The following is a 12,727-nucleotide window of genomic DNA, read 5'->3' on the forward strand; positions in this document are numbered from 1 at the left end:
GAGTAAGGTAACACTTGACTCACACCCTATCTCATTTCATGGAATAATGAGCAGTGTTATTTTCAGCTTGCTTTGCAATTGGGGTAATGCTTTGAACATGTATGTTAAATATTTTGTGCGAGATCGTGCGTATTTGCTTGGTTTCCGCACAAAACCAATCCGCGGAAAGTCTAAAATTCCACATTCAGTATTCCCAACCTAACACACACAACAATTTCCCTCTTCTTACCGCTGAAGTGACATATTGATTTTACTGCTTTTTGGCTTTTAACATATTATTTTTAGAGACGTTCAATATAGTAATAATTATAAATTGGAAACTTACCACTGCAATTTCACCAAAATTGCACTGTTAATTATTGTTTTTAAATATTTGCAAAAATTAAGTAAACTCTACAACTCCACTAAATTTACTGCATTCGTGATGCAAGTAACATTAAGGAAGCCGTGAAAAAATCAACAAGATTCCAGACTCATCATAGAGTGGGAGAAAAAAAAAAGACAGACGTATATCACGGCCTGCTGGAGTATAGTAAACACAGAAAACATTTTAAAGCAACAATGTTGAATATAGATATTTTTGTTTTGCAAATTTGCCGTCATTGAACACAAACCAAGATGGAGATTTCATTGCAACTAATTAGAAATTCCTCTTTCAGGAATGTAATAAACGATCTTCGCACAAAAATAATGTACGATACACGAGCGGTATGTTTTCTTTCAATTCTCGGAAATTAAAAAAGCTCAACTACGTTTCGCTTTTTCAAACTTTTCCTCGAACATGAAAACTTCAACATACAGCTCTTGTAACGCATATTACTATTAAAGCAATGAAGGTACTAATAGGTTCCCGAGCATTGCCAAAACAATTATGATCACGTTTCTCCCAATGTAGAAGAAAGATTGATTTCGAATAGTTTATTATTTGTCATGTGTCAAATTTTTGCTTCATGTGCAGTGTCATAATATAATGTTACGAGCAATGTTTTTACGGTACATTGACACTAATGCTGATTTGTATTTCTGTTTTCAGTAAAGTCCCTGCATTTATCAGGCTACTAGCCCCTAAAGGATCTCTAGAAGTGCATGAAGAGGCATGGAATGCGTACCCCTATTGTAAAACAGTTATATCGGTGAGTTTTGATATGTATTAAGAATGATATTAGTGGTAAAAACTATCTCTTACCGTGCTTACAGAGCATGTAAAAAGATTGAGATCTGAAAGTTTCCATAAAATATATTTTATCACAAATCATTGCATGGATCAGATATTAAACGGCTGTGGCAGTGTGCATTGTGCTGTTATTAACACAAGATTACACAAACATATTTTGGTCTGTTTACCGCGTTATCTGTAATGAAATTAGACTCTGGGTACCCAGGTTAATAACTATATACGTTTTTGTGACGTGATTTATAGTTGAAACTTTTATGTTGGATTTGGCATCAAAAGAACAAAAAGGTGTGGTAATAAGACTGACTTACTTTTTATGTCGTATTCTTAAACAAATTTGGAATAATTATGTATTGCGAAGTAAATTAAATAAATATAAATAAATGCATGAATGAATAAGTTAATGAAACAGTAAATAGATATATAAGTACAGTGAAACCTGCCTTTGCGGTCACTTCATTTAAACTGCCACCTGGCCAAAAGGCCATTTTTCTCTGGAACCAATTGGATTTACCAGAAGATCAATACAAATTCTCTCTCTATTTAGCGGCCACCTCATGCGCCGGCCAGCGGCCGGGGTCTATTTGGATTGGAACCTGACTATAACAGTCACTGTCCAACAAAAAATCTTTTCACGGATATTATCTGACCTATTTTGTCGATGGTTAGAGGACAGGGGACAATAGCTAAGTGTACAACAGTACACCCTCCATATCTTGGGGTTAGTTGGTTACTGTTTATGACTCTTTTGTCACTTTCCACTCCGACCCTGCACAGCTATAAATTCTTACTCGTTTTTAAAGGATTGAAACACGGACTTTTTCTATCGAAAATGTCACAGTATGTTTTAGGTCAGTAGTTTCTTTTCATACAGGTTTTTTTTTTCAGAGCCCTCCCTAACAAAACTGTAAGTTTTAAGAAAAAAGAGTGTAAAGGGGGAAAGTTGGCAAAAGACAGAATAACCCTGCTGTTTTTTTTTTTTTTTGTAATGCTGCAGGAGAAAAAGAACCACTCTTAATGATAGGGAAATCATTGAAACCGAGATGTTTAAAAAATGTTGACATGGGCTTACTGGGGGTGAAGTGGACTGCCAACAATAAAACTTGGGTGGCATCATCATTGTTTGAGAATTGGCTATGCAATTTCAATTCGAAGATTAAACGACAAAATCGCAATGTGATCCGTGAAATTGGTGTTTCTTCCTCCAAATACGACATCACACCTCCAGCCCCTTGAACAAGGTATTATTCAGTCATTTAAACTGAGGTACCTCAAGCGAGTTTTGAAAATGCTAGTTGCCAAGAATGGAAGAGGCTGACATTAATATGCACGATTGTTGTACGCGCACAATACTAAAAAGTCAGTGAAATTCAGTATTTTCATGCTGATTCATAAAAACCGCAACCTTAATCAAGCGGCCACCTGATAAAACGGCCATTTTACAAGGTAACTTCAGATGGCCGCTTTAGACAGGTTTCACTGTAAATATATTTAACAGTGTATTAATAACCACAGATTTATGTTATACGACCGGAAATTGTGACGCATAATAAATGTTACGTAGATATGTAGATATGTTATTCAGACTGGAAGACTACTGTAAAATGTATGCGACTTTTACTCTGAATTTTAAATGAAACTTCTAAGTGAGCATTTCAGATGTATGTTTAGGTAGAGTTATTTTGTGTACAAGCCAAGAAGTCCCCGAAGTGTAAGAGTAGGAGTATGGAATGTCTTTAATTTCGTACGTTTATAATTGTAAACAGTACTTGTATGGGCCAATTTGTGGGAAAATAATTGTTTCATTATCTTACGTAAAAAAGAAATGAAAACAAAATTTAAAAAAAACTAAATTCTGAGTTATTCCCCTTGTGCGTTAAATTTATATATAAGCAGTGTTTTTTTTTTTCGGGCAAAAAGTGCCAGAACGCCATTTCGGCACCATTCTGTTACGCTTTTCATCACAGAACCGAGAAATATTCGAATTTCATGTCACCAAATATTGTGAGATTTTTCTCAACTCGTCCACACCTGTGGAGTAACGGTCAGCGCGTCTGGCCGCAGAACCAGGTGGCCCGGGTTCGAATCCCGATCGGGGCAAGTTATCTGGTTGAGGTTTTTTCCGGGGTTTTCCCTCAACCCAATACGAGCAAATGCTGGGTAACTTTTGGTGTTGGACCCCGGACTCATTTCACTGGCATTATCACCTTCATGTCATTCCGACGCTGAATAACCTAGATGTTGATGCAGCATCGTAAAATAACCCAATAAAATAAAATAAATTTCTCTCAACTCAACTTCATTGTCTCTCTGCTTAGATCATCCCTGATAGTTAATACAATATGAAACTTGCTTCTTATTAAAATTGTTGAGCCTCCTTTGATCAACTTCACTCCTGTCATGTATGTCGAATTGTGGTTGCTAAAATGCCTTCATGCTGCAACAGACGTCACAAGGAAAGATCGTTACAGGAAAGAATAAAATACTGAAGTGCTAAGCTGTGGAAAATCTTCTAATACTTTGGGTATCAGTATGTAGTTTACAAAATGTCTTTGATGCAAGTCGAATTTATTATTCTTTTAACCCAAATTGAGTCAGTTTAAACTAACACGGATTTAATTTGTATTTATTCTGAAAAGTGGATAATGATGTGAAAATAAATAAGGGTTAATTATGTTTTAACACGATTTTCTTCTGAACTCTGTTTAGGCCTTGAATTCTCGGTGCATTGGGCAGTAATCATCTCCCAGTCTGCTCCAGTATACTGTATTTTACACAGATTTTTTATCGCCTTTTTATCTAGACAAAAAACACTGTAAGCACGAGGAAAATAAAATAGTCCAAGAATACCAAACATTCATAAGATTTTTTCATCACAACACATTTTCAGTTTTTTTTTTTTTTAATTACAGGAAAGTAGTGGAGAAAAAATGAATTTGTGTCGATTTTATTATTCAGTTCAAATTATTTTTGAAGAGAGGACTGGCATATCAATTACACAATGTAACTAAATTTTTATGCTTAGGAAATGTTAAAGATTGTCTCGGTAAAGAATAGGCAGTTATGTATATGATTCTTACGTTCCATAGACTGTATATTAAACCTAGATTTTTTTATATAATTCTTACGTTTATTGTGCTGACTGGAAGAAAAAGAATATGAAAAATTAGGCTGCTGCTTATCTTTTGTGGTGCCACTACATGGTAATACATGTTATTTTGATAGCATTGTTGAAAGGAGAAAAAAAAAAAGTGTAAGCATGTTCTGGATGTTTGTGCTATTTTGTTTGAGCACGAATTTGATTCATGTAAATTATTTAAGTGCATTTTGAATACCTCTATAAGTAATATTTATTTAACGGATATTATTGGTGTAAGGTGTTTTGAATTACACTGAGTCACACTAAAGGTATATTTTAATGAAAAATGACCGTTTGAAGAAAGGGTGCAGTTTTATTAAATTTCAGTGTGATGAAACATTATGCCTTAAAGACATATAGAAATCTTGCATTTTTTATTTCATTCATTTCAAGATTGTGATGAATTTTGTGAATTTTTTGCAAATGTACAGTAGTGGCAGAAAAAAACTGGACCGACACTTGTAGCTGATTTCAGAGCCTTGTTCATTCCCGAGCACGATAGACTGGTAACTAAGACTTCAGTGGTTCGAATCCTGCCTGGGAAGGAAACTTTTTTTGTTCGTTATTGAAATTTATTCCCAATACTTTTCGATTGCTGGTAAAATTCATGTTCTGAGAATAATAAGTTAATTAAGTAGTAAAATATCGCTGCAATCGAAAAGTATTGGGAATAAATTTCAATAAGGAACAAAACAAAGTTTCCTTCCAAGGCAGGATTCGAACCACGAAAGTCTTAGTTACCAGTCTATCGTGCTCTGGAGTGAACAAGGCTCTGGAATCAGCTACAAGGGTCGGTTCGCTTTTTTTTTTGCCACTACTGTACACTGATTTACAGTTAAAGCAGAAGCACCTGCAGGAAAAGACCAGTAGGTAGGGGCAACCGCTCCTACTATATAGTCACACTTCTTTTACTTTCTAATATATTACGTAATTTCTTTACATATTGTGTCCACGACTATGTATATTTTCTATGTGCATTGGTTTTGTTACAATATATCATAAGTAGATCTAATCAGCACAGAATGTTACTCTGAAAAATTAATTCCTTGGTTATCAAGAAAGTATTTTGTCTCTTCTGAAATAAAAACCTACAGATACCCATGAGTTAGGGGACGGAACAGATTTTCTTTGTGCCATTTTCATTGCTCATGAAAAATTAGTCAGATCGTTTTTGTTAATCAGTAATTTCGTAATCTAATCGAGAGTTACCAGATTCATCTGAGTTGGACGTAGATCTTTGTATTTCTTAAATTAAGTCGTTGCTGCTTTTTGCCCCAAGCACATATGATAAGTAGATTGATCAGCCTAATGCACTTTCAAGACAACTTATATCAATTTCTGTATGCTGCCATCTAGTGGCTGGAAAAGAAATCACGTTATAACCCTGATGAATTGCATTGGAATAATAGCTTGCAACTATATTCTAATGAGTCCATATCTATTAAAATTGGCTCATACAGTCTTGAAGTTGTATGTAGCTTTACCTACCTTGGATCAGAAGTTAATACCAAGAATAATGTTAGCTCTGAAATCTAAAAGCGGATAATGTCTGCTAACAAGTGTTATCATGGCCTCATAAAACAAATGAAGTTCAAATTGCTGTTGAGGAAAACTACAGCCATGATGTATAAAGTATTAATGAGACCAGTATTAACATATGGTGCTGAGACTTGGATATTATCAAAATCTGATGAGAGGCAACTTGGCATACTTGAAAGAAGGATCCTGAGGGATATTTCTGGGGCAGTGGCAGAAAATGGAATCTGGAGAAGGAGATATACTCATGAATTATGTAACTTATATAATGAACCAGACATTGTTAGATGTGTAAAGATCAGAAGGCTGGAGTGGGCAGGACATGTACTTCGTACCAATGACAGAATGACGAAGAGGATATTTACTGCAGTGCCAGAAGGGACTAGGAAAGTTGTAAGACTTAAGTTAAGATGAGAAGAAGATGTGAGAGAGGATATAAAGATAATTGCAATTAAGAAATGGAGGAGTTCGGCACTAAATAGGGAAGAATGGGGAAAACTTCTTCAGAAGGCCAAGGCCCACAGAGGATTGTCCTGCCAGTAGTGATGATGAATTGCTTGCAACTATACTTACATCTATTGGCTGTTACCAAAAGTTCATTTTCGACGATGGAGATCCTAGCGATCGTTCTCTTTTATTTATTTATTTAACCTGGTAGAGATAAGGCCATCAGGCCTTCTCTTCCCCTCTACCAGGGGGTTACAACTACAATATTAAGAATACAATTACATTTAATATTAAATTTACAAATACAATAAAAATCAAAGTGCTAAATGTTGCAGTTTTATAACATGAGAATGGACAATCTGATATATGAGCAGGGCTTTTAGTAGGGACAGCAATGTAATTTATTATTATTATTATTATTATTATTATTATTATTATTATTATTATTATTATTATTAAAATGAAAAAATAAAGTTGAGCCCAACTTCCACTATATTGACCTACTGTTTCACATTCAGTCTAAAATACACACTTCAAGATGATATTAAACAGATTAAAGGAATGATGAGATGCTACCTGCAGGTTTTAGTTTGTCTTTATACCAGGATTTAAGTCACAGTCGCATTTGTCGCATTTTGCTACTTGACTTCTAAAAATGCAACAAACTTTCAATCTAAATGTGCAAAAATGCGACAACCACATTGGACTTCCGAAACAAAGATGGTAATGGAGAAAATTAAATCAGAGATGTGTTTGAACTAATCTGAATTTAAATGAAATGCTAATGACATGAGCAATGTTCAAAAAGATATTGAGTAATAGATGTTCAGGAATGGATTTCAAAGAGTTGGTACAATTCATGTCAGTTAAGTGAACAATTTCTTCTAATTGATTTATACAATTCCATTGCATACTGTGAATTGTGAGCGAGGATTTAGTTGCATGAATCTTGTAAAAACTGAAATTAGAAACCGCCTTTTAGTAAAAAGAGTTAGCACTCTGCTAACAGTAAATATTGAATGACCTACTCGTAAAGAATTTCAAAGTTTAGAGTGCCCATAATATAATGTATTTTAATGTGATGTAAATTCAGCAGTAATTGATTCTAAATGTATCTATACTTACACAAGTACAGTATATCTAGAATGTGGTAAGATGGATTGAAAGTTGAAAGAAACAAATTACAAATTACAAATGTTCAAAAAGATATTGAGTAATAGATGTTCAGGAATGGATTTCAAAGAGTTCGTACAATTCATGTCAGTTAAGTGAACAATTTCTTCTAATTGATTTATATAATTCAATCGCATACTGTAAATTGTGAGCGAGGATTTAGTTGCATGAATCTTGTAAAAACTGGAATTAGAAACCGCCTTTCAGTAAAAAGAGTTAGCACTCTGCTAGCAGTAAATCTTGAAGGGCTTACTCGTAAAGAATTTCAATGTTTAAAGTGCCCATAAAATAACGTATTTTAATGTGATATAAATTCAGCAGTAATTGATTCTAAACGTACCTATACTTACATAAGTACAGTATATCTAGAATGTGATAAGATGGATTGAAAGTTAATAAAACTCCAAGAAACAAATTACATAGCTTTTTGTTTCTGCATTCTTTATTAATTTTATCCTGCTGCACAATTATTTATAATATTACACAAGTATTTCGCAATTTGCACCAATATAATTTTTTGTTTATGCATTTTTTGCGACAATTATTTATTTTCTAGTTAAACCCTGCTTATACTATGGCGATCCTTGGAATCAGATTCATTATATTGCTTGAGAAAGATTACATTTTAAAAATATATATAGTTTTAACTATTCTATATGTGATCTTTGAGCTCTCAACATTAGAACAGTTATTTGAAAAAAAAAATGTACATTTTTATGCTACTCTAAACAGATTTTTTATATTACAGAATGCATATATGAAGGAAAAATTTCTTTTGACCATAGAAACTCTTCATGTTGCTGACAAAGGGGACCAGCACAATGTGAGTTAAATGGTGCAGGATTAATGTAATTATTGCTTTGCTTTTCTGAACAGGTTGTAGATGGAGTGACATGTGGGAAGAGGTGAATTTCATGTGCTGGACACTTCACTGTCATAATTAGTCACTTAAATGTCATTTATCTGTTAAATTGACACAATTAATACTCTGTCTCAGATAATTTCGAGTAATTTTGCCACTGAAGTGCCCTTGTTTGTAATTATATAAACTGTTACCTATCATTTATCAGCCGTGGACAGATGACTGACTACAGATAAGTTAATGTGAGTTTTCAGGGCTGTACATATGTCTAACCAGTGTGAGTTTTGACGAGACTTATCCTACAGACTTGGGATATTAACAAGCTGATTTATACGTGTTGTAGTTTGTCCATGGTTTACTTGTATTTACGTTGTAAATTTATTGTCGTTGAAATTATAACTTTTTTCTTTTATTATTATTTAATATATATCATCGTACCTCCAAAAGTCCTATATGTGTTTAAAAAGATTTTGAGGAGAAATAAAAAAGCATTGTCACTTTTAATTCCCTTGATATTCAAAGCAACTTTCCATATAATATCATCATTTATCATATAATGATTGAAATTATACCAAAAGTAGCTTTGAAAATCAAGGGACTTAAAAGTGACAATGTTTTTATTCTTTCTCCTGCAAAAACTTTTTTAAAAACATATAGTGGATTTTGGAGGTGCAGTGACGACATGCAAAAAAAAAAAAATTGTTGGAAAGCAAGTTTGGAACAGAAATGTTTAAGACATCATTAATTTCGCAGTACGTGCAATATAAAAATGATATATCCTTAACACTTTTCGAAAGAGAAATGTTTCAAAAAGTTACAGAGAAAATTTGTAAACTCTGCATAAACACGCCAGAATTAAGTAATTTCATTGTGTTGCAAGTTTGTAATAAATAACTATGGGACAAGTGATAGTGTTGCTGACTACATTTCCAGCAGACCTATGTTCGATTCCTAGTAGGGAAGTAGGAATCCATGTGCCTGCACAAACCGGGTTTATGTCCCTGTTTTGTTTGCACTTTGTTGTTTTAAGTGGTGACCTTGCATCATATTGACCGCATGATCAAGAGTAACTAATACTTGTGTACTTGTAGACTGTGGTGTTGATTATAAGCCTGAGGAGGAGTATGATACATGTGATTGATGATGATGATGATGATGATGATGATTATTATTATTATTATTATTATTATTATTATTATTATTATTATTATTATTATTATTATTATTATTATTATTATAAAAACGTTAGTGTTTATTTAATAACAATCACTTAATCCAAAACACTGTCCCCCATCCCTCTTTAAATTAAGTATTCATAAGCAGTGAAAATTCTTTCATATTTCAGAAGTTATTGACTAAAAGCAACCACATTTTTGTACCTAATTTTTCCCTTATAATCGTCAACTGATGATATTCAGTATTTAATATTGATTGACAAAATAAATACATATTGGATGGTATTAATAAAGATGAGGAAAATGAGTTTGCTTCAAATTTTGTGAGCTTCCTCCTTTTCCTATTAATAAAGTTGAGGAAAATGAGCTTGCTCATCAAGAATTTCCTCCACCTTTGAGCAAGGAGTCAGCACGTAATAGTTTCCTCGCATTACTTATTAATAAAACGGAGTTTTGCTTCTTGCTCTGAAGCATTTGCTTCAAAAAACCTGAGGTACCTAAATAGGTAACTCAAGCTTGTAGAGTGAAGCTGTTGTATCGAAATGGCTGAGTTCATGGATATTCAATGGCCTCAAAAGTTGTATAAGAAGCACAGAGATTCACTTTCGAGAGATTACAAAACTTCGTACTGATTTAATCAAGAAAATGTGGATTGTTTAACCGACTATTTCTTAGGTGACACAAATCAAACCAGAGGCAGTGCATTTAAATATTTCCTTAACAGATTTGCAGAGGCTAGTGCTGTTGGAACAATTGGAGGCATTGAAGGAACACAGAGAGTATTATAAGGAAAAGCGTGCAAGACTCTTTGAAAACTACTATCAAATCACAGCTGATAATACACGGAATGTCGAATACCTCTTTATTTACAACTTACACACAAATGTAACTTACATGAAATTATCAGTTCAAATATTATGCACTGGAATGAAATAGAATTTGGGAGAGGGGCACTATGACCCAGCACTGCGACCTATCAAGATACATTGCACTAACCCTCAAGCTAGGCACATTCCCAAACTCACACCGGCTGACTACACTAAGGTTTGCTATGTATCCAGGTTTCAAGCAAGCAACTCCACTAATCCCTAGGCCAGCCCCGTCCTTACGTCGCTAGCCGGCATTTGAGGAATGCTATGGACTAATGACTGAATGGAGAAATGTTGACAGAATGATGTAAATTCCTCATTAGGGGAAACGGGAGAACCCCGAGAAAAACCCAACTGCAGCCTTGTCCGCCACAAGTGTCACTACGGATTTTTCAATTAAAGATCCCATATGAACCCGGACAGTCATTCATCTTTATGTGCTTGTTTCCCATCTTTTTTTAAATCTGGTTTCCATATTGGAAAATTTTATTAATTAATTGTGCCTCGGTTATTGGCACCCCAAACCCTTTTTCATACTTCTCTCTGATATTTGCAAATGCTGCAGATTTCTTTTGCCTCGATTCCGGTAACATTGACTTCTTAAATATAACTGGAAATTTTTTAATGATATCCATAAATAAAGATAAATCTTCTCCCTTTTTCCCAACGTCTTCCTCTGTGTCACTCATAGCTCAATCACTAATCCTTTCGATCGAAATACACGTGGCGGTATCGCTTGTTGTGGCTGGCCTGAACCCGTTTGACGACTCTACTGATACGAATTCCCACGCTAAGTGAAGCAAACTCTGTGAGCAAGCTTTGGCAGGTAAGAGCCAGCTCCGATAGTTTTTATTAATACGACATTTCAGAGCTTCCTCGTAGAAAAAGCAAGCTCGTTTTGCTCATGAGGAAGATGAGCATAGTAAAGTCTTCGTTTTTATTAATACCGCCCATTATTGACGGGAGCACACCCCGTTTGAGCAAGCTCATGTTCAGGGTCAGTTCCTATAAATAGCTATTTTGTACTAAAGAACATAACAAAGATACAATAAAATTACAAAACCAATACAGTTATTACTAGACATCGGATTTTTAGGCACTAAAAATTGCAGTTTTAGGCGCCTAAAATAAGCTCAAAATTTGTAAAATTAGGTTCTATTTTAATGAAAATAGGCATTTTAGGCACATCAAGGTATCATACTTATTTCTTTCACTGAAATTTTTAGTTATACACTAAAATACGCACAAAAAAGTATGTTTAAACATTAAAAAAGAATACTATATTATATTTATAAACAGAGCTGCACAAATTTAATATATTGAAACTAATGAAATAATGATTATTGATATCAAGATTACTCATTTTAAGTTATTGAAATTCAGTTCCATGCTCAGACTTTATTATAATTATCTGCACAGTACACCACCAGAATTTTTTCTAAATTCTCCACAGTTAACCTTTGCCTTTTGTCACTGAGAATCATTTTGAAAGCAGAAAAACTTCTTTCAACCGAAACTGATGTGAGAGGCGCAAATTTTAAATTAGGTACAATAGAAACATCAATACTTACTGGAACATTTACACTTTCCCCCGATATCACTCTTGATACTTTTTCCAACAATGAAAATCCTACATTCTTATTTAATACGTTGTCCCACTTATTTTTAACTTTTTTCCCAGTTTCGCCCAAAGCAGAATGTATGTTCACTTGAGCTTCCTTTACTATTGCTATTTGGCTACAAAGAGATTGTTTTTCACGTTCTAATTGTTCAATGCTTGCAGGTATGAAAGAAAAGTTTGATGTTATGTAGGCAATATCGTTTTTCACTCGTGAGTCATTCAGACAATCTTTCACTGCTTTCACACACGCTGCACTATCAGTTTCAGGTAATTTATCAATAACTGTGACCACTTCTTTAAAATACTTAGAATAATACACCACTGACTGAATCCAGGTTCCCCATCGTGTAACAACCGGCTGAGGTGGGAGTGGGATATCTGGAAAGTTCTCTCTGAATATTGAAATCCTGGATGAGGCTTTACAAAAACATTTTTTTGTGTTAGAAATAAACGAATTGACAAGAGGAAATTCATTCCGGATTGTTTCAGAAACCCTGTGAAGGCCAAGTGCTAGACAGGTTACATGCGTGAGGTTAGGATAAAATGTTTTAAGAAGTGGAGCTGCAGCAACCATGTATGAGGCAGCATCAGTACAAAACAACAGAACTTTAGAATCGTCTATATTACCTGAGTATAAAGACTGTAGGCCTTTATTTACAAAATAAGCAATGGCTTGGCTATTCACTTTCGAAAGTTCCTTAACACATACGAGGTGTGGAATCGAAGGTCCA

General features: G+C 34.2%; 1 protein-coding gene across 4 annotated transcripts in view; it reads left to right on the forward strand.

Moving 5' to 3' along the window:
* The window catches only part of vib (phosphatidylinositol transfer protein vib), a 117,831-nt gene that overhangs the window by 80,292 nt on the left and 24,812 nt on the right, over positions 1–12,727 (forward strand). For 3 of the 4 annotated variants that reach the window (XM_069827978.1, XM_069827981.1, XM_069827979.1), the window contains exon 5: positions 1,034–1,133. In XM_069827978.1, coding sequence (XP_069684079.1) covers positions 1,034–1,133 — 100 coding nt within the window. Of the gene's footprint in view, positions 1–1,033; positions 1,134–8,217; positions 8,293–12,727 lie in introns of all 4 variants that reach the window. The other variant, XM_069827980.1, reaches the window with a different exon arrangement.

Source organism: Periplaneta americana, chromosome 6 (assembly GCF_040183065.1).
Source record: "Periplaneta americana isolate PAMFEO1 chromosome 6, P.americana_PAMFEO1_priV1, whole genome shotgun sequence".
NCBI classification, from domain to species: domain Eukaryota; kingdom Metazoa; phylum Arthropoda; class Insecta; order Blattodea; family Blattidae; genus Periplaneta; species Periplaneta americana.